Source organism: Candoia aspera, chromosome 1 (genome assembly GCF_035149785.1).
Source record: "Candoia aspera isolate rCanAsp1 chromosome 1, rCanAsp1.hap2, whole genome shotgun sequence".
Taxonomy (NCBI): domain Eukaryota; kingdom Metazoa; phylum Chordata; class Lepidosauria; order Squamata; family Boidae; genus Candoia; species Candoia aspera.
In genome coordinates, this window is record NC_086153.1 from 222,562,469 (window position 1) to 222,584,262 (window position 21,794).

At 38.5% G+C, this 21,794-nt stretch overlaps 1 protein-coding gene across 1 annotated transcript in view; it reads left to right on the top strand.

Annotated features, from left to right (window-relative positions):
• CNTNAP5 (contactin associated protein family member 5) overlaps positions 1-21,794 on the top strand; it is a 317,159-nt gene that overhangs the window by 48,283 nt on the left and 247,082 nt on the right. The window contains exon 4 of the mRNA XM_063309182.1: positions 14,261-14,408. Within this exon, the coding sequence (XP_063165252.1) occupies positions 14,261-14,408 (148 nt within the window). The remainder of the gene's footprint in view (positions 1-14,260; positions 14,409-21,794) is intronic.

Here is a 21,794-nt window from a genome sequence, read left to right on the forward strand (position 1 = left end):
TCACTTAGCATTGTTGTTGAACCTTCACTGACATCAGTTTGTGTCCACCTTGTCATTCAATACTCTGATCTGTAACTGCAAGGTTTCTTTCCATATATGTAGTTGATGCCAAAATGTGGTCAATGTAGCTAGCAGCTGGAAAAATAAATTGTATGCTCCATTCATTCAAAAAAAGAAAAAAGAAAAAAAAAGAAAAGAAATTGAAGAAGTTGCTATCACAGTTGCAATATTAGGATCTTTCATTTAAAGAGCTAAATGGTAATAGCTTTGTCATATTAAGAATAAGCTGTACTGGATATAAGGACTCTCACTTCTAGCTATTACTGCCAGGACACATGTCTCAAAAAATCTCTGTCCCTACTTAGAAGAGAATACATTTTTTGGTCAACAGCCAAATCTCCTTGTAATGGCTAGAATATCTATCCTGGATAAGTGAGAGAGAAGCAAGAGAGAACAAGAGGGAGAAGAATAAATCTGATCACATGGCGGACCTTGCATCAGCCTGGGGGCTAAGTAGGTTTGGATGCGGTTAGTACTTGGATGGGATTCTTCAAATCATGTGTGCATTGTTACCAAGAAAAATACATGGACATGCCTATGAAGTTGAGCTAGACTTGAAGAAGGCTTTTTCTTTTATCAGTGTATGGTTTCTATAGATTCTATATGCATGAATAGGTACCATGTAAGGAGGTCACGTTCAAGTAACCCTACTAATGCTTTCATAAGTAAAAAAAATAATTTGACACCCATTTCCTTCCTAAGTAACAGCACACACCTAACTAGTTGAATGAACCAGTTCAATAATATAAAAACCTGCTGAAAGTTGCCAGGAGAGTTGCATTCTGAAAGTTAAGTAATTTGACTGAAAATGAAGAGTTCTGAAAATACCACATTAGGCAGTCCAGCGTCTTAATTTTATCAGTACTGATGCTACCAATCAGTTGGTTGCAAATCAGAGTGGGGGCAGCTGTAGGATTATCATCACCAAATTTTGACCTTGTTAGGGCAAACTGTGGAACCAGGATCATATTAGGAGGAATTGACTGACTTGAGAGCCCAGCTAATAGACAAAGCTTTCTATTTGCTCTCATAGTTGATCCTACCAGGCACACTGTGCTCATGCAACCAAGGTGTCACCTGATGTTATCCTGTCTGCTTTCCAAAGTTTCAAAAGAAACTTTCCAGAAAGAACTATGAACAAAGCACACATCTGCTCTCTCAATACTTCCTTTCTGAGGAAATGTGTGATATAGCCATGTATGCTCCATCCAGCTTCTTAAAGGTATAGTATATGCATGGCCTACATGCTTAAAACACTGATTGGAAATGTGGCAGCTTTTATTTAAAGGGAAGGGTTGTGACAGTAATGTGGCCCGTGCAGATGAATGTACTTTCCTAGGATGTCTGGGTGGGATAAAATTAGCTAGTTTTAAAATCAGGCCAATTCCAAGCTCCTGGTTTTAGGATGCTTCTCATGAAGATGCTCAGTGTATATTAAGGCCTGACAGGTCCATCTTTTTGCCTGCTTCCCTTTACTGTCTTTTTGCAAAGCAGTGAGAAGGAATGGTTGAAGCCTTTCATAGGTTCCAGAATCTAGCAGGCTTCTATTTATTTCTTACGGCTTCTAGTTCCTTAGTGCACAATTCCTGTACTTATTCCAGACCTTACAAAGGCTGCAATGGTTGCTTTTATTGCTATCATTTTAATTTGAATCATTTTAATTTAAAAGGGCAGTTAGGAAGGACTTGAACCAAGATAAACTCAAGATCCATATTGAGCTCAGTTCCGAATAACCTAGAAGTTCCAATCTAGGGAACCAAATATTGAACTTTGGCAGCATCGTGAGTTGCTTGTGTGGAACAGATTGCTATCTTGCCATCATTTATGTTCAAATATGTTCAGTCCTCTCACACACTCAAGCTTATGTAGTACTTCACAGATCTTAAAAACTTGCAAGACTCACAGGGGGCAATGAATTAATAAGCAATTTTTGTTGTTAGTAAGTACATAGTGGGAACTTTAGTCCCTCAGAAATATTTGTCTGTCTGCAGTCTAAATGTTTATCTTGATTAATTTTGGAGAGGTGTGGAATTTCCTATTGTTTTCACAGTAGTCTGTAATCACACCACAGATCATTGGCTCTTATCACATCAGGCAATTGTCTAATAGTGGCAGCAGATTCTGCTTATCATTATTCTTGCTACAAAGTGTATCTTGGTTGATTAACGTCATCTATCTGCATGCAGATGCATTATAGGATAACTGTGCATAGGCTTGCTAAATGTCAGCCATAGTTAAAACAGAGGTTTAGATAAGAAGCAGCTGATTTATCTTGACAAGTATTTCCTGCACTTGGTCTCCATGTCAGTGGAAAATCTTGAAGCTACAGGAAAACTTATTCTTTTTACATGTTTTTTTCCCCCCACAACCCTTAGTCACTGTCTTCATAGCAGGTGAGTTGCAGTTTCAGTGTCACTGATCCATTTGTAAATGTCACCCCTGTGTATTAGCAATAATTAGTCTGAACATTTTACAGAGACAGCATAGAGATGCCCTAGATGCTGCAGAAACTAGTGGTAAAAAATGAGAAACATAAAATAAAATAAATGGGAAACATAAACATGGCATACTTAAGAAATAAGAATGGAGAATAAATGGAATATTCTAACAGGATCTCCAACATAGTGTCTTTATGCAAGGCATACCTACTTTTTAATACATGCCACACACCTTTTTAGAAATCATTCTTTTCTTAAAATCTTCCAGAAATGGAGACCCCAAAACCTCCATAGTTTCACTGTTCCACTTTTATACAGATCTTATTGTCATGAAGTTTTTTCGTTATATTTAAATGAACATCAAGTAAACTGCAGTTAATATCCCTTATGTCTGGTCCTAGGTTCTGTGCCATGGAAAATATTTCTTGTCCTTCTTCCCTGTAGCTTCCCTGAACATGGCTATCATGTTTCTCCTAAGTTTTTTCTTCAGACAAAGCATCACAAGTTCCTTCAGCCTATTCTCATATTGCATGGCCTCAAATTCCTTGGCATCTATGTTTCTTTCCTCTGAATCTTCTCTAACCTGTCAATATCCTTCTGAGAATGTGATGCTCCAAACTGTATATAGCATTCCAGATGTGATCTCACCAGTTCTGAATAAAGAGAGATAAGTGAATTTATGTGTCACTGATATGATCTCTCTTCTGATCCAGAACGGCATACTTACGTGTATGTCACCAACCTCTATTTAGCTCAGGGTGCAGGGCTTGTTAAGAATGTTTCCTTGCAGAATGCAAACAAGGGATTATCTGTCGCAACAGCAATGTTTATTTTTTTTAATTTTTAATTTAAAGTTTGTCCCACCTTTATTATTTTTATAAATAACTCAAGACAGTGAACATATCTAATACTCCTTCCTCCTCCTGTTTTCCACACAACAGCAACCCTGTGAGGTGAGTTGGGCTGAGAGAGAGTGACTGGCCCAAGGTCACCCAGCTGGCTTTCAGGCCTAAGGCGGGACCAGAACTCACCGTCTCCTGGTTTCTAGCCCATTGCCTTAACCACTAGGCCAGACTGGCTGTCATAATGTTGCATGTTATTTTGTGAAACACTTGCCAGACAAGTAGAAGTCTGCCCTTCCACTTTGATGTCACCTTTGTGCTAGCAACATTTCAGGTAGAGTCACAATTATGACAGCAGCTTGCTGGAATCACAATACAATCATACTGAAGATCCATTAATATTTATTCCATTCTCATCTAGAACTGAAACATTCACATCCTGAGATGAATAGTAATAAGAATTTTGTTGTGTTTTGTTTCTGCTCCCTATCTTTCTGTGTTCTGTGTGAATTTGGCTTCTCTCAAGGTGTACTTTGAGATTTGTATATCACCTCAGAACTGTTTTTAATTCAGTTATAAACTGTTAAATAGATGTAACAGTTGCAGTTCCTCTGACCTGCAATTTGGGAAACAGTATTTACTTTTTGTTCCTTGCAGTTAAACTTACTCCATGAGGAAGTATCAAAACATCTCTGGCTCTTTATTGCATTCCTGTTAAACCCTACATTTAATGGGTCCAAGATTAGCAGACTTTAGATAGATCCTTATTTAATGAACGAATTCTGTTAAATCAACAGTGTGTCCATGAAGCTGAGGTTTTATTACAAATGATGGTATTTATGTCATGTATGTAATTATGCAAATAATGTCAATTGACAAAAATGATATACATTCAAATTTAGCAGACATTCATATTTAAAGGATATCTGCTCTGCTACAGATTTCATTACAATAATGTTTTAAGATTTTATTGTAAATGATATCAGAAATTAAGTTGGTTCAACTTAATATTAATTATTTCATTGTTTTGGTCACTACTCTCATTTTCTTAGCTTTCGGTGAATTTAAATGAAGCATTCATATCAGGCCTTAATGGTTTCCATACAGGTGCTCGAGGCAGAATAAACAGGGTTGTCATGTTTTTTTTCCCTCAAGCTGTTCTGTGAAATACGTTAGACTGTGTGATGGAATGGCTGCTGGAGGACCTCAGGTCCCCAGTGTCACAAAAAGAGTAACAGAATTTGGATCAGCCGTGAGTAGGCTTGGTGTGAACATCTGCCTTAATAGACATATGCTGGGATTTATCTAGGCTAACACATAATGTTTTCATTCATCTTATTCCTAATAAAACATTTCACGGTCAGTGGACAGCTGGCATGTACAAGCTTGCAGATTCTTATTTTATTGTTTCTTAATCCATTACCCTTTTCTACAAGAAAATGGTGCTTATTCCCAAGTAGATGTGTTTAGCATCAGAGCAAGAGAAGGACAGTCTATTTTATTCTGGTAGGCAATGCACTGCCTATACCATGATTTGAGTGAATTTAAAATACAAAACTGCACATACCCCCAATTCTCCCCCCGCTCCCCGGTGGAAGATTGACAACCCTCCCTGGAAATTACAAGCTTGAATTGGTGGGAGGGCTTAATAACTTCAGTAACCCTGAGAATGATACTTGCAGGAGTATGAGCTCCTGGAAGGGCTATCAGTGCTGATGAGGTCAAAAAGAGTGAAAGTAAGAAAGTCAGGATATTAGATCAATGTAAAGAACATATTCTGAATATTTATATATACAAAGAAAAGGTGAGAAGCAGTGAAAATAGGTAAGAAACACTGTATAGGCAAAAGTAGAGGGAAATTCCTAAATTTTCAAAGAGGAAAAGATCAAAGTGGCTATATAAAAACTCTGTTGTGATGTGGAAGAAAACAGTGACAAAGTTATATAAGTTCATGAAGGATAAGGATGTTTCTGTGACAACAACTGTCAAAAGGAAATGTTTTTCTGGTGATAATGTACAGCTGTGAAAGCTGGATATTGACAAGAAGTGAAAGAAAGAAGACAGATGACTAAATTATGAATCTGGAGTCTATTACTAAGAATAATTGCAAGTAGAACCAATCAATTGATCTTAGACTAAATAATTACTGAATATTCCCATGAGGTACTGATTAGGAAGCAGAAACTCATATTTTGGGCAGTTGATGCAAGCAGGTGATGAATAGAAAATATACTATGGCAATATTGTACTGACATCGTTGGGGGAAGGCAAAGGGGAAGACAATGGCTAAGGTGGGTAGATAGGATTAAGGGAACAACACATCTATGAAGAATTATGGATTGTTACTCGGAAATGTTGAGATGGTGATCACTTATCCATGCAGGCACCATGTGTTTGGCCGGACTCAATTGGACATTTTGTCTGTGTATGCATGTGGTAATTTATTAGGCATGTAGAAGCAGTTGTAAAGCATGGAATGGTGGGTTGTGTAGGAGGAAGGGAGTGTTAATTGGGTACTTCACAATTGAAATAATGGACATTTATTTATTTATTATTCAAATTTCTATTACTAGTAGTGGACATGATATCTCAACTAAGGGCTAATAAAACCATTAAGCCCAAAGTCTGAGATTACCAAAATGCAGCTTGGAAGGCTTGTCCAATATTATTGATAAATGCAGACTTGAGCTGGAGATTTTCCAGCCCTATTCAAACAATGTCAACCTGTCACCATACCTCTGGTTTATAACTAAAATAAACAGTACCTTTTTAATAAAGACTTTTTAACAGGCGCCTAGAGAAAATCATTAGGGCTGTGTAGTTTTGGATTTAATTCCAAAAAGGTGCTTTGGAGCCCACAGGGAACTGAATGTCGTATCAGTTGGCAGTACTTTAAAGTGCCTCCTGCATTAAAGAGTGGCAGGCAGGGGCTACATTCATGTATATTCCCGTGGGCTCCACAACACTTTTCTGGAATTGAATCTTAAATATTGAATAGCCCTAGAAATCATGACTTGAGTGGAACTGTAAACATACGATGAAAAGAAATTTCACTATTTTGCTACTGGTTCCATTTTTCTCTAGCAGTTATTGTTGGAGATGATAATATTCTATCATCTACCTGGTTTTTTTTATTTAGTAAAAATGTTAGGTAAGCCCATCCAACTGTAATGTATTCCCTAAACTATGGCTAAAAAATCCAGATCTTATTTTAATTGCATAAAATAGGACACACACATTTCTAGGGCCACACGTAAAAGTCCAACCCTCTTAAAATTATGTTTTCTGGACATCAATCTTCAGAAGGTCCTTTTATTAGATTTCTGCCTGCCAAAATGTTAAAGGTAATAGTTTCTAACACTCATAAAGGTTTTGTGTTCTATCTACATCTTTTTCCTCTGTAAACCAAATATTGACTGTATAGTTCTCTTCCCAAATTGTACAGCCTTGCTCTCATTTATGTTTGGCACCATAATGTGAAATGAGTGATAGGTTTCTTAGAGTTAAAATTACAACTGAAAGGATGGTGTACATGTGTGTGTGTATGCGAATGAGTTTGCAAGAGAGAGAGGGCGGGGGGAGGTATTACTGATTTTCTGAAACCTTCTTCTACTTGCTTCCTATGCTGAAAAACCATGCGTATTGATAGGTACAAGGAGGTGCATCTCATAGGGTTGCATTTTGATGCTTGCTGTATAAATTAAATTGTACACCTTGAAGGAAGGAAGGAAGTTGAAAATAATGATAGGAAAAAACAATCTGGAGAATAAAATGTTCCTATCCAGCCACCTTAATAGAGTGGTATTTCAGTTTTAAATATTATACTCTGTATGCTTAAGGTGGGATTTTATCCTGGTCGTATTATTTAGTGCAATATTAGTAAATTCTTCCTGGACTTCGACCTGACAGAGTATCATTGTTCCATTTCCTATTGTTAATAATAGCTGTCCATAAAAGCTTATCTTCTAATTTTTCCCAATAAACATTGGAAAGTTAAATTATCTCATGAACAATTCACTGTGGAATTCTCAATATGAGAGCACAATTTCCAGTCTTCTATATCATTAAGCAATGATGGATTCTGTCCACATTTTTTCCTTCTTTTTTAAGAACATGGGGGGGGGGCAATCAAAAATGTCCTTCCTTTATTTAAGCTGCAGAATTATTCTGCTGAGAGCCAATTTGGTGTGGTGGTTAAGACATCAGTCTAGAAACCAGGAGACCCTGAATTCTAGTCCTGCCTTAGCCATGAACCCAGCTGGGTGACTTTGGGCCAGTCACTCTCTCTCAGCCCTAAGAAGGAGGCATTGGAAAACCACCTCTGAAATCTTACTGACAAAACTGCAGGGATCAGTCCAGACAGTCACCAGGAGTCAACACTGACTTGAAGGCACAAAACAACAAAAACCTGCAACTCTGAATAGGATGTAATAGTCATCCTATTACATGACAAAATGTCAAATAGTTATGTGTAAAATGAAACAAAACAACAAAATCTGAATTTTGAGATCTCTGTAGCATGGAATAACAAAAACTCTTTTCCAGTGTAACCTTATAAGTCCAAATGGGCAAGAACAGAAAATATTGTGCTAGCTTATTAAACATTATCAGTGATGATAAATATACAAAAGCTCTGAGCATTACTTCCCACCATTATTCCGTACATAGTTAATCATATAATTTTTATTTATTGCATGCTAAATTCTGTTATGCAACTTTTAAACATAAAACATATGGTCACTGTTGAACATGTGACAATTTCCTTAATGAAATTGAGGAATATCGTCAGTTGCAGTAGATGCTAGTGGGAGTCCTGTCTTACCTCAAGACTAACATTTTCGATGTACCTAAATTTGAAAATGTAACAAGACCAAGAAACATTTAACTGAAGATCACATATGGCAAAAGCTATCATTGTATGTGTGTGGGGGGGGGGAGGGTTCCCTGCTACTATTTTCGTAGGTGGGGAACATTTTTATAATGTTCTTGATAACATTAATGCTAACAATATATTTTTATGCCATCTCAGTATGGCCATTCTGTACTAATGTTATAAGAAGTTATACTGAAGGATTTATACTCACTATTTAAAGCAGCCACAGAATTTAATAAAGCAACCAGTTGCTTTGACAACAAGGCAACACTACATAGCCATTAAAATCAGCTTCTTTTAACACTCTAGTAATTCGATACTTCTGTCAGGATTTAGATAGGTTGCAGTTTGAACACAAGTTTTTTTGTTATTTCTAAGAGCAATATAATAGCAACAAAGCTTACAATTAAGACAACAAAACATGTTCAGAAAGATGGAAAAGAATGGTCTTTTCAATCCACAGAAGTTCCGATAATGAATGAGTCAATTTCTCTTGTCCCCATATTTTTCAAGGTTTTTGCATAGCATATACTGTGTAATTGTTTCTTGCAGTTTGAAATCACAGCTAATTATGGACATAATCCTCAAGCTGTTCAAGTTTAAGAACCGACAGAAAGGGAGGTTGTTGTCAAAGAACTTCTTTGTTTTAACCTGTAGGGGGGAAAGTGTAAATACTTGTGGTAGTTGCGAAATCCTAACATTTAAATTTGATGTTTTAAGAGTTATAGAATTAGATTAGGTTGTCGATTAGACAAGAGACATAGAGGCGGAGATATAACCGGGCAGTCTTTTTTTCTTAGGCAGTGTTTTTTGCTTCTCTCAGAGGAGCATAGAAAATGTGAGTCTTAAGCAGTGGGTTTTTTTTGTTTTTTGTTTTGCTTCTCTCAATTCAAAAAGGGAGAGAAGTGATAAACTGTTGGATTGTATAGGCAAATACTCAGGACAAAGTTTCATCAGGTTCAGTGGGTCTTAATTCCAATAAGTATTTTTTATTCAGACATATTTGGACTACCATCCAGGTATTGACTTTCTGAGACCTGACAGTGCAACAGTAGAGATTACTTGAACCCTGATAGATTGAAACTGCTTGTTGGGGCAAAAATGAGAAACTTTTTTCCCCCTGAAAACTACATTCAGATTTGGTGGATGGCAGATTGTGGGTAGGAGTCTGTTAGGGCTGAAGCAAGCAAAGACAAAAATGGATGACATATCTAATTCCTCCCTGATACCTCCTCCTTCTCCTCCTCCTCCTCCTTCTCCTAGCAACAAGCTGTAAGAAAGGGATAGACAGCTGTTATCAGAGGTAAAAGCAGATACTTTGCAGATGTTATTTTTTTAAAAATGAGACATAATGGAGTCCAGTCCAGCATGCTGGCCCCACTACCTGCTATGTGCATGTTCAGTGATGGGCTTTTTGTGCATAGAGATAGGAAGGTAGAAATGCTGGACCAGTTAGGATCCTTCATTGTTTGGAGAAACTTCCATCTATACCCATCTGAATTCAGGACAGCTTCACATGTTCTCCAGGATAGGAGGTGCTTGATGTCTACACTCATTGGGAGTGAGTAGTGATATGCCCAGCATGAATTTTTGCCCTCTCATCATTGCTTCTTCAGTTAATTAGTAGGTGAAATCAGCCAGCCTTACTGCCTTCCAAATGTATTGGGTCTATAACTCCTAGAGTTCTCAGGGTATCTGAGGACACCAGATTAGAGAGTATTTTTTAAGCAATGATAGCATCAGCATTTCTGCCAAAGGTAAAAATAAACATAGATATCTGTATGTTAACTTATGCTTCTAGTTTTCAAACTCCAAGTAGGAATATTAATACAAGTTGGCACTGGACAATACAACCAGTTATTGAGTTACTATCAGGCCACATGCTCATAATTATTGATACTTGAAAGTAATTCTGGCCAGAGAAGTTCTGCATTTTTCTACCTCTTCTCATTCAGTCTGATGAAAGGGAATTTGCTTTTGAAAATTATTTCAAATAATAAGTCAGATTCCATTGGAGCTCTCATTGGCAGAATAGTCATCTTGTAGAGTGGTATTCTTGCACCTATTTTGTTACAAAATGGCCAGGGATGGTTTGTATAATCACCTTTTTTTGTACAATTACTCTGTAGCCATCTGCAGCCTCCCAGCCTCCAACTGGATCCTAAGGGAAGACCTCAAAATCTTTTCTTTTCTTCTAATTTCTTTTCTTTTCTAGCAATGATACTACTGTCACTACTGAGAGAAAATCCTGCCTTAGAGAAATTGTTGGCCTGTTCTAAATGTAAAGGCCACTTGAAGCCAGCTCTGACTCCAGTGCAATCCAATTTCAAGGAAACGTATCATCTCAAATAAGAAACCAGTCACTGCAGACAATATATTTTATGTATTTATCGAAATTACGTCCCTGCTTTCTTCTAGGAGCTCAGGGCAAGGCATATAGAGATCTCTCCTCATTTTTTTCCTGCAATAACTACCCTGTGAAGACAGTTGGAGTAGATAATGCATAACTAAAAGCTACCTAATGAACTCCATGCTAGAATAGAAGCTCGGTTTCTCTGGTCCCAGTCTAACCTTTTAACCACTGTAGCATACTGGAGCTCTTACACAGTTTGGTACTCCTAAAATATTTCAGCAGGAAAGTACTTAATTATATTTTTGCCGTATTTTATTTGAAATGTTAAACAGGGAAGGTAGGCAATTTAGCTGCTCTTGCTGGGTGTATTTCTGTTTGAATGAATCTTGCAATTAAAATGCACTCATGTGGAAGGCAGTGTCTTATCATATACTATTTTCCCCAGTAGACTAGGCCACCTTCTCTGCTTATATGTGAAGAGTAGCCAGTTCCTTAGGTTAGGCTGAAAAAATTAAAAACCACTCAACTAACACCAAAGTTGAATATATCTTGCTTATTTTCCTAACAATGAATAAAAGCAAGTTTCAGAAATAGTACCCCAGATTTAGCTTTTCCTCAGTGATCACTTTGATTGGTTGCTTCCAACTTGGCATTACTTTTCTATAATATTTTCACAGAATTGAGATAGGAGGTGAGAGCATTCTCATCTTTCCAGACTGGATAATTTGACAAATATTTTCTCCTGGTGGTATAATAATATATTCAAAATGTCACGAAACATTCTTGTCAAAAAGACATTCCACCTCCACAAAATACAGTTTCCTAACCCCAAGAGAGAAGAGAAAAGGAAGCATGTGGAATACTTAATATGTTTTTTTTCCCTTTTTCCCACCTATGCACACACGTGTGTGCGCACACACACACACACACACACACAAAGGGATGGTTTTATCAATGATGACCAGATCCTATCAATAAAAATATATATGTAAAAACTGGTATAGTATGCCACACAAGTAATATATAAACATATATTAAAGATTCAGCCATCTATTTCTGTCTGCTTGTGGTCAGCCTAAGCTTTGCTAATCTTCAAGATGCGTTTTTAGGACACATGTTATAAATCCCTCCATATTAAATCGGTTGAGTCCAAAGTATCAGAATCAGGATAGTCACCCAAATGTCCTCTGGATGTTTTGGACTTCCTATTGCTGTCAAACCCTTGCAAGAATGGCTAATGACTAAGGGACTGTGTCATTGTAGTCAAAACTTCTGGAAGATGGCTTCCCTTGATTAGAACCCAAAGAGATATATAAAGTTCCATTATGAATCGTTAAAAAATATATCAATCTCTTCTCTGCTGTTCTATCATATATTCTTTAACTATATAATGTAATGTATGTCCATCCTTAAGATTCATCCTAAGATCTGAATCTTTTTGGAACTGGTCAAAACTTGTTGAAACAAAGTTTGGCATCAAAAACATTTGATGGACCTGGTTCTCAGAGTCACTTCTTCAAGGAGACATCATGACAGTTTGTTTTCCCAAAAGTCATAAATGTTGCGTATGAACCAAATCCCCTCGAGATCTTTTCAAGTGTGCGGTTTGGCATTGGATTTAGTTCAGTTAGCAGTTATGGATAGACAGTGGTGGGTAGAAGCTTACATTTGGACCTTTTTAGTTTGGGAGTGCAATAGTGCAAATAGAAAACTTCTGTGATGCAACCCCCAAACATCTCTATTTTTTTTCTTTTGTTTCAGTAACCTGTGTAGCTTTGACAGATAAGAACCCCTCATCTACCTCTGAACAACAACAACAAAAAAAACCTCCCTTGAAAAGTATTTAGCCTCCAGTCCATCATCTCATCCTTCAAGTGTGTGTGCCAACACTGCCTCCTTCCATGTAGAGTTCAAACCTTACCCCATTACCTGCCTAATAAAATGGGAGAGAAGATAATCGCCACAGCCATTATGGTAGCCAGCTTACATAGGTCTCTAAATATGCTGGGGCTTACTATCCTGAGGCTTGTTCTGTCAAGTGAGATTGCAAGTTGCACATCAGCCCAAGCCATTTAATTTATTATGCCTTGTGGAGCAGACTGTCTTTTCTAAAGGAGACTTTTGCTTTTCCCTGTCCCTGAATGTCACTGCCAACTTACATCTTTTCTGTTTGCTTTTTACAGCTTTAAGCCAAAGGTTGATGCTTAAAATATTAATCTTTGTCCCCCATTTACCTTTTTTCCACTCTAGTTCCCAGGTGATGTAAATAACAGCAGCTTCACAAAAGATCAGCACAAGAGAGAAATTCTTGTTGTTTTCTATAACAACAATATAGTCTCTTTGAATGGTTGGAGTTAAGTTCTGAACCGAAAGGTGAAGTTTTAGACCATGCCAAAAATTAATAGCCTGGTAGACTTTAGTTGGGTCAACACAATCCTATGTTTACACTCTTTGTTTTAAAGAGACAATTGAAGATCTCAAGTATTTTTATCATGATACCATTTCACAACAATAAAAAAATATTTTATTTTATTTTAAATAAAGCAGATTACACTAATACAGTGTTTCTCAACCTCATCAACTTTAAGAGGTGTGGACTTCAACTCCCAGAATTACCCAGCCAGCATGGCTGGCTGGGGAACTCTGGGAGTTGAAGTCCACACCTCTTAAAGCTGCCGAGGTTGAGAAACGCTGCATTAGTAGGTAGGGATGGTCTTGGTCAGGTAAAGGAATACATTTGTCTAGAGGAAACTCTGGTATGATTCCAAGAGAAGATACCAGAGCTGGAACACACAGTCTTTTCTGGTCAAGGGTTATATTTGCCCTTTCACCTGGCAGGTTGGAATCTATAATTCAAGTAGGCAAGTCTAGGAAATATAAGTGGGTAGCACCAATGCAAATCCTACAGTGAATTTAAATGCAATGAGTATGATCAGTACCCATATATGTAATTTTTTTCTCATTCTGTAATATTAAAAACTACATTTTAGCAGCTTTAGAAGGGCTTCTGGAGATTGCATCCAGGCATTAGGGAGCTACATGCCACCTTTGGTCATCCTACATGTACTAGCAGTATACTCTGTGGTATTTAAAAAGCTAATATAGTTTTGGGCTATGGTTGCAAAAGTATAGTGTCCAGATTGAGAGAAAGCTATTTTGCATTAATCTATCTTCATATTAATGCTGAATTCCATATATATATACATAAATCAATATGTCTATGTTTATCTCAAGAAGGACATTGAGAAATTGGAGTTTCAGAACCATGTCCTAGAAGGAACAGTTGAAGAAGCTGATGCTTTTTAGCTTGGAGAATAAAAGCTTAAGAATGGATATGCCAGTGGTTTTCAAATCTCTATTCTCTATTGCTTCAGAGAACAAGGCTAACCCTGAGGAATAGAAATGGCAGGGAAGCAGGTTTTAGCTAAGCATAAAAAGAAATTTCCTTGCATTATGAGCTGTTTGATAGTTGGAACAAACTACCTTGGAAGAGGCTGAAACCTAAAGGCATGTAAGTAGAGGCTGGACAGTTACCTATCAGAGAAGCTATAGTTGCATCCCGCATTACATATCTATAGGCTACTATTCTGGCATGAGCTACATCTGCTGAGATGAAATGAATCACCGTATGGACTCTGTTTGCCGAAAACAAAAAAAAAAAGGTATGCTACCTCAAGCTTCTTGTTCTTTGCAGGTCTTCCAAGGGAATGCCAATGCTGACAGTGTGGTGCAGCACAAATTTCTGCACTCCGTTAAAGCTCGCTTTGTGCGCTTTGTGCCTCTGACGTGGAATCCAAATGGAAATATTGGCCTGCGGGTTGAAGCTTTTGGATGCTCATATAGTAAGTATTGAAACGTATTTTAGCATACACTAGAAAAGTCTTCGTTCTGCTGAAGGTTCAGGTACAATTTTGTACATTAAAGTTGTCAGGAAGACACCACTGTTGCAAGTTTGCGGAGCACATCACAGGCTTACCAGTTGGTCTCACCACTAATTTTAGTCTCAGTATCAAGTTGTGGTCAATACCTACCTTCACTGAGTTGTCTGTATACATTTTTCCTCAAGCATCTTTCTGGTCGATTTTCACTTTTTCTTATATGCATTTATTAAAAGATATTCCATGCAATGTGGCCGATAGCTTTTTTATGAGCAACTATTTTTAAAAATTATTTTCTTTCACCACAGACAGAAAAGCGATATGAAACTAATACTTAAGAAATATCTGCCACAATTTATTTTAAGCAGAAGTCAATCAGGCAGTGTGAAAACAGACCAAAAATTAGTTTATTTAGAAATACGTTTATTCCACAAAGTCTGGGTTTTTTTCTTCAACAACCAAACAACTGGAAGTCTGTGCATGTGCATACAAATGTACATATATCTTAGAGGAAAGATCTAAGAAAAAGAAATAAAATAATATGGAGAATAAACACTAAACCGTGAGGGTCTAAAGTAAAAACAATGCCATTTTTTCAGAAATGCCCTTTTATAAAACAAATTGGAACAAATCTATGTATAAGCAAAAGGGTTTCACACACACACACACACACAAATACACATACAGTACATATACACACACATGATATGTGTGTATATACACATACATACTGTATATACATACATGAATTGAAAAATTGAATTCAGTTTCTCATTACCTTAAAGACACGTCTGCATTGAACTCAGTTTCTCAGTACAGTATAGACACATCTGCTTGGGTTTTTTGGCAAGAATACACAAGTGGTTTGCTATTACTTTCTTTCAGGATGTTTCCACCCATGTCATTACCAAAACGGTAAATTAGTGGATTGCTGTTGAGGGCAAGTGTGGTATAATGGTTGTAGTGCTGGACTAGGAACAAGGAAACCCAAGTTCTAATTCTTTGTTAGCCACAGAAGCTGACTTGGCGTCATGCACTCTCTCTCTGGGAAGGCCAAAGACATCTATTTATCAGCCTCCACTGGATCGGTGTGGGAGATTATGGTACCTAAGTTTCAGTGAAGAGGCCTTCATCTTTCAGTGGAATTTATTTGGCTATTTTTTTATACATATACATATACATAAATGTGAATGTGTGTGTGTGTGTGCATCTGTCTGTCTATCTCCCATAACCTATAATGTTTTGAGTTTGACTTATATGAAGTTTAGGCTACTTGGGTATTTTCTCCAGGGAAGACTTTTAGTATTTTCTTAGATACTCCCTTGCCTTGCAGATGTCTATCAAAGATGAGTCCTCAGCAGCCCTTCTCCTTGTAAACTTCATATAGTGTCCCTCCCCCACCCCCACCTGGTAGTATTCAGGAAAGGTCCTTTAAGAAACCGTAATGTCTGTGGGAATGACCTTGGGAGAATGGAGGAAGAGCCGCAGACTGAACAACTGGCATGTAAAAAATATCTCAGTCTGCAGAAGGAGAGGGGGCATGGGGAGTATTTCGGAAGGGACCCTCCCTAGTTTTCCACAGAGTAAAAGGAGAGGAGGGGAGAAATATTTTCAGTATTGCAAGATTCTGTTAATGTAACCTTACAATAATGATCGAGCTAGGATTCATTGTTGTGCTTCTTGTTGGGGTAAGAGAAACACATTTGGTTCCTTAAGAATAGGAAGAAAACAAGCTGATCCCTCCCAAACCAATATCTTTCCATAGCTCCAACAACAGGACCCACTTAGAATTTCCTGGAAACCTGTTTTGAATGGCTACTTTAATGTTGACCTTGGAAACCTAAAGCCTTAAATAGACAGGATATGTAGACGTCAAATCCCCTTCAAGTAATGAGAATCCACCAAAGCCACCCTGGGTAATCACTTTATCTGTATAAAAGACATAAAAGTGTCTATTGTACTGGTAGGTTATCTCCCTAGTTCATTAAGGCTCAGTCCGGTCTTGAGCTGCCTTCAATATATCTAACGGAATCCGAATTCTGGTTGGTTCAGATTGCTATCTCTATCTTAGAAACTCAAAGCTCTTGTAAGGAATTCCAGTTCAGACTGCCATATATGCCAGTCTGTTGTTGGCTGGTAATTGGGAATGGCATATATACACCATTAAGGGGGTTGAATTAGCTGTGCATACATCTACTTTCATCTTCATTTGCTCACTATTCATAGTTACCAAAGATGAAGTAAATAGTGTTCATTGAAATAATCCAGTCAATATTTAATGTACTGTAATGGTCTCATACTATAGGTCAATTTATATAATGCCTGAAAAAAAAAGTTCAGTCTTATTGAAAAGAGACTTTAATGGAAAAGAGGCTGGATTTGGGGCTTCTGTGACTTTCTAAACCATTCTGAGTCCAAAGCCTAGCCCTTTTGTGGAGCTTTAGTAACCAACTACTATAATTAGAAGTAGAACAGTTCATAAATTCTAGAATAACTGTCTTCTAATGTGCTAGTTTGTCATTGTTCCCTATGTATGTGGAGTTACACTAAAAGGTGCAATATGTTCTGAATGATAAATAATTACGACTCTCTAATATGGCAGCACCTTCCTTTGTCTAGGTGAAATTATTTCCATTGAACATTTCTGGACATGAACCTCTTCCCTGTCACCCTTAACATTTTGGGAGAACCTGCTGCCATTTGTGGGCTTTTCATCTCTACTGCATTAGCACAAATGAAAAGTGATGAGCTGGACAAGGGAATAAAATGAAAACCTGATTGTGAATTAATTAGAAGTGCAGTTGGGTGATGGCCAAGAAGTTACCATTTGTTTAGGATCAAAGCCAGGAAAAGAGGCCTAGGAGTTAAGTGTCTCATTAGCACACCCAGTGTAAAATCAAAACATGTGTTTCATTGGGTGCACCTCTCCAACTAATACCAGTTTCATATTTTTTTTTTTAAAGTGCTACATAATTAGTTGGGAAATAAATTACCAGGAACAATGTTTTGGTAGCTAAAAATGGAAACACTGCAATTTTAGGAAGTTTTAAAAATGCATTATTATATGATCACATGGGACACAATGAAGTCTTGTTTGAGGATTGCAGAAAAAAAAACTGTTTCTCTGCAGCTTTAGGCATTTCTAAATCAATTATATGCTTAGACCTACACATGAATGATTCTTTATGCAAATGTCTCTGATTATTGTCCTGATGCCACCTGAAATTCTTGTCAGAACCAAGGTTGCCTTTGACTCAGAATTAGTTTCACTTTCTGAGTCAGAGGAGGAATTGGAAACTTACCTGGCTGGAATCGGAGAAACGAAACTCCAGCATGACTCAGCATAGTGGGAAGGACTTACAACGCTGATTGGGCAAGATCTGGAGGAGGAATTGAATACCCCAATCAGCACGCGCCAGAGACAGGCTGAAAAACGTGCGAAGGAGAAGGCATCCCAATTGGCTATGGGAGAATCCAAGTGCACCAAGGATCGGGATAAAAGGCAGCCGCTCTGAGAGCAAGCTGCCGGAGACAACTGATCCTACGAGCCTGCAGCGTCCTCAGAAGAGTCCCTACCAGCATCGGAGACAGTGTCTGTTGCTGAAGAGGAACCAGTGCTTTTGCTTCGCTCCGAAGAGGACTTGCATCCTGCTTCTGCTGCCATTGAGGATCCTTTGCTCACTTAGCCCATCAGTCTCAGTCTTGCTTCCAGCCTTGATCAAGCAGCTTCTTCATGCCTTGAAACTCTGGTGCCACCTTGTGTCCTTGCTCCAGTCCAACCGCGCTTTGTGTGCTCAGTCGTGTTCAAGTACTGCAACCCTATCTTGTCCTGGATCTGTCTTCCAGCCTAGTCCAGGGCTTCCAGTCAGTTCCAGTCTCATTCCCAGTTTCCAACCTTGCTCCAAATCTCTAGTCCAGAGAATCCAGCCTAGTTCAGGGCTTCCAGCCGAGTACAGCCAGATCCCAAGTTCCAAGCCTTGCTCCAGGTCTCCAGTCTTGAGAAACCAGCCCAATCAGAGGCTTCCAGCCGAATCAGCCCAATCAGGGGCTTGCAGTCAAATCCAGCCTTGATCTTTCAAGCCTTGTCTTTAAGCCTTTCGTTCAGAGTACTCAGCCTAGTCCAGAACCCTCAGCTGGGTCTAGCCTTTTTCCAAGTTCGAGTCCTGATCCAAGTCTTCAGTTCATCCCTGTCTGTTGTTCGTAGTCCTGTTTCCAGGTCCAGTGCGTCAGAGATTCCACGTCAGTGTCGTTCCAGTACTGTTCCAGTTCGAGAACCATTGCCTCCAGCCCTTATGTTCCAGTTGAATCCAGTTGGCCCATTTGGGCTTGCTAACCAAGTCTTCGCATAACAAGGACTTACTTATTGTAAATAGTTATTTAATAAAGACATTCTTTGAGAACTGGTCTGGTGCTTAGTCTGAACAGGACAGTACCTATTGTATCGGTGGAGCTAGTTGGATTCAGATATTTTCAGAGTACTTTAATGCAACTACACAATTCAACAACAGACATCCAGGCCAGACTCATACAATACACTATCATAATATTGTTTGGCTTTGGCTTAGCTTGTTGTGTATCCCCAGCCATTGTAACATGTGAACAAAGGATACTTTAATGGGTTGGGTGAACAAGAATAATGGATTATTCAATTATCTATGGCTAGGCTCAGTGTATGAACCTAACCTCAATGTGGAAATGTCAGAATGGTGCCCAGCTGAGCACTGGCTCTCTTTACCAGATGCCATGTATACAGACATTTCGTGTCTACTCAGGCATTCTTGCTCTGTTCCTGTCATCTCTTTGTATCACCTTCAATTCTTCCCAGAAAACATCGGACAACGAAGGCGACTCTTTTAGTGGAGATGTTAGGACTGGGCAATGGTTTGGATTCAAAGACAAAAATGTGCTCTGGAATACAGAACAGTTGCATCTTTTCCTAAAATTCCATCGTTGCCTTCCATAATTGCAGCAAAATCCTAGGAAAGTGCACATTTTGGTTCAAAGAGTTACAGACAGGTGCTACAGGTACTCCCATGCACACTCTGAAGCACCTTTTTTGCCTTTGATAATTTGCAAATGCATAATGTTTAAATTAGTTAATGAATTACCTGATGCACACCAAATAATGAATCTTGGCAAGTGTGTAACAAAAGGAAAGGGAAGTGGGAGAGCTGTAATCTAAATGGCAAAGCAGGAAAAAAATAGTGTAGAAAAATCATTGGGCTAGCTGAAAAGCAGTAAGAAGAAAATATGTTGCCTGAAAATCTGTTATTTGTAAAATAACAGAGATAGTGTGATGACAATGGGTTAGATCTCAAGGAAACTACTGCAGAATGCTCTACACGGCACAATCCTCAATATACAGAAGCTTCAACTAATACAAAAGAAGGCAACCAGTGCATAATGCCAGGATCATTTGGAGTACCTATCCAGATGCTTTTCAGGCATAATTCAAGGTGCAAAGCCCTAAACTGTATAGATGCTGACACCATCTTGATCACCATCTTCATAGCTAAGCATGGAGATTGGTGAAAAGGGCCCTCTAAAGATGCCCTTCATTCAGACAGTTAAGACTGCAAAGACAGAAAGCAGGACATGCATACTAGCCAAGAAGCCAAGATACACACATCTTCCCTCACCCTTGGCAGAGAAGCTAAGAACCATGAATGTTACCTTTTATTTATCTGTGACTCCAAATCTCTTCTCTTGCTACTAAAGCCCACTCACTATGAACACTGCATGGGAATAGCAAAACTGAAGAAGTAAAAGTTCAGACTTCTGTTTTGCCCTTCCTTTGCAATTCTCCCACAGAGATGCATATCCCGAGAGTCCTGGGCTGTCTGTAACCCAAAAAACCTTTGTCTGCAGCCCCAGAATAATTCTCCAAAATAAATATCCAAGTTCTAGTTTTCAATATGACAGAAGAGGCAAAATATTATGTATGACTGGAGTGTGTTAATAGTAATGACATTTATTTTTAATTCAATTTCAATCAGATGGGAATGAAATCAAATTTAGATTTTGTCCTACCACTTCATGACCCATCACTTTTTGGAGTGTAGTCCATAGCCACACCACTCAGGCCAGATGCTGCTGTTAAAGCAGGAATTGTTTACCACTTTGCTCTTTCACCAAAGGAGACTGTTTTGCAAAGGATACGTGTGAAACTGGTGATGTGGAGTCTGAGTCACAGGCTTTCTCGACAAAGGTGATGAAGGGATGTCATTATTTTATATTTTGGAAAAGAGGTTATCTAAGGTCTGAGGTTTGTCTTTTTTTAATTAACTTGCAAAAACAGGATGTGTAGGTGGCCATCATGTTGTTATCATTGATAAATGAACAAGTGTAAATTAACTTTGAATAAACCATGATCCTAAAGTTGCAACAATTCCATCTATTCAGATATATTCAAGCAGACTCCAAAGCAGAGAGGTTATGACTTATCTCTATCATGAATATGGATTTGAGATATTCCTACCTAAGAATCAAGTAAGCAGTTCTTCCTCTGAAGAAAATACACTTTCTAAACACTGCATAAGCCCACATAAAGCTTTGAAGTGCTGTTTTGCTTTGATGAAGCTTCAAATAAAGCACCCTCTCAAAGTTCTTCACAAAGCAGTATGGCCTCCTCATTTCTAAGATGAAGCTAAGAGGCCATGTTGCATTGCCTTGCTCTGCTTTGGAACCCTTCTTGTCTTCACAGAAATTGGGCTGTGGGAAAAAGGTGAGAGGAGGCTTCTTCAGTGAGGGCTGTGGGAGAAGGCTGAGGAGATCCTCCTCCACTGCTGCAGCAGAGGCAGCCGGCCTGGAGACCCTTTGGCACAAAACCAAGTTTATTCTGGCTATGTAACTCTGAAGGAACCAGCTTGGCCCCCTAGGTTCCTTTGGAAACTGATGGGGAGGAGGCAAAGGTTATGTTTTAAGCTAAAGGACATGGCTAGTGCTGTGGAGGAGGCACAAGGGTTTTATAGGCTGAGTGATTCCAGTGGACATGTCTTGGAAGTCTCTCCAAATATGCTGAAGAAGCTGCCCATCCTGCAAGCACTTTGGTCAATATTGGGGTTGAAGGCTGAGAGGATCCTTTTCTAGTAGCACTGGCCCAAAGAAATTCAAGGCCACCAAAATTGTTTCAGTGAGTAGCCACTTTGCTTTGCTAATGTGAGTCTTATTGACTCCATGGTCTAAGTTGCTTAATCAAAGCAGATCTACATTTAAAATTATATAATGCAGTAAAAAGCTAAATAAGTATCAATTGAATTTCATCTGGCGGGGTCCAGGAAATGGGCCTTCTCTGCAGTGGCCCCTGCCCTTTGGAACATCTTGCCCCCAGAGGTGAGGCAGGCCCTTTCA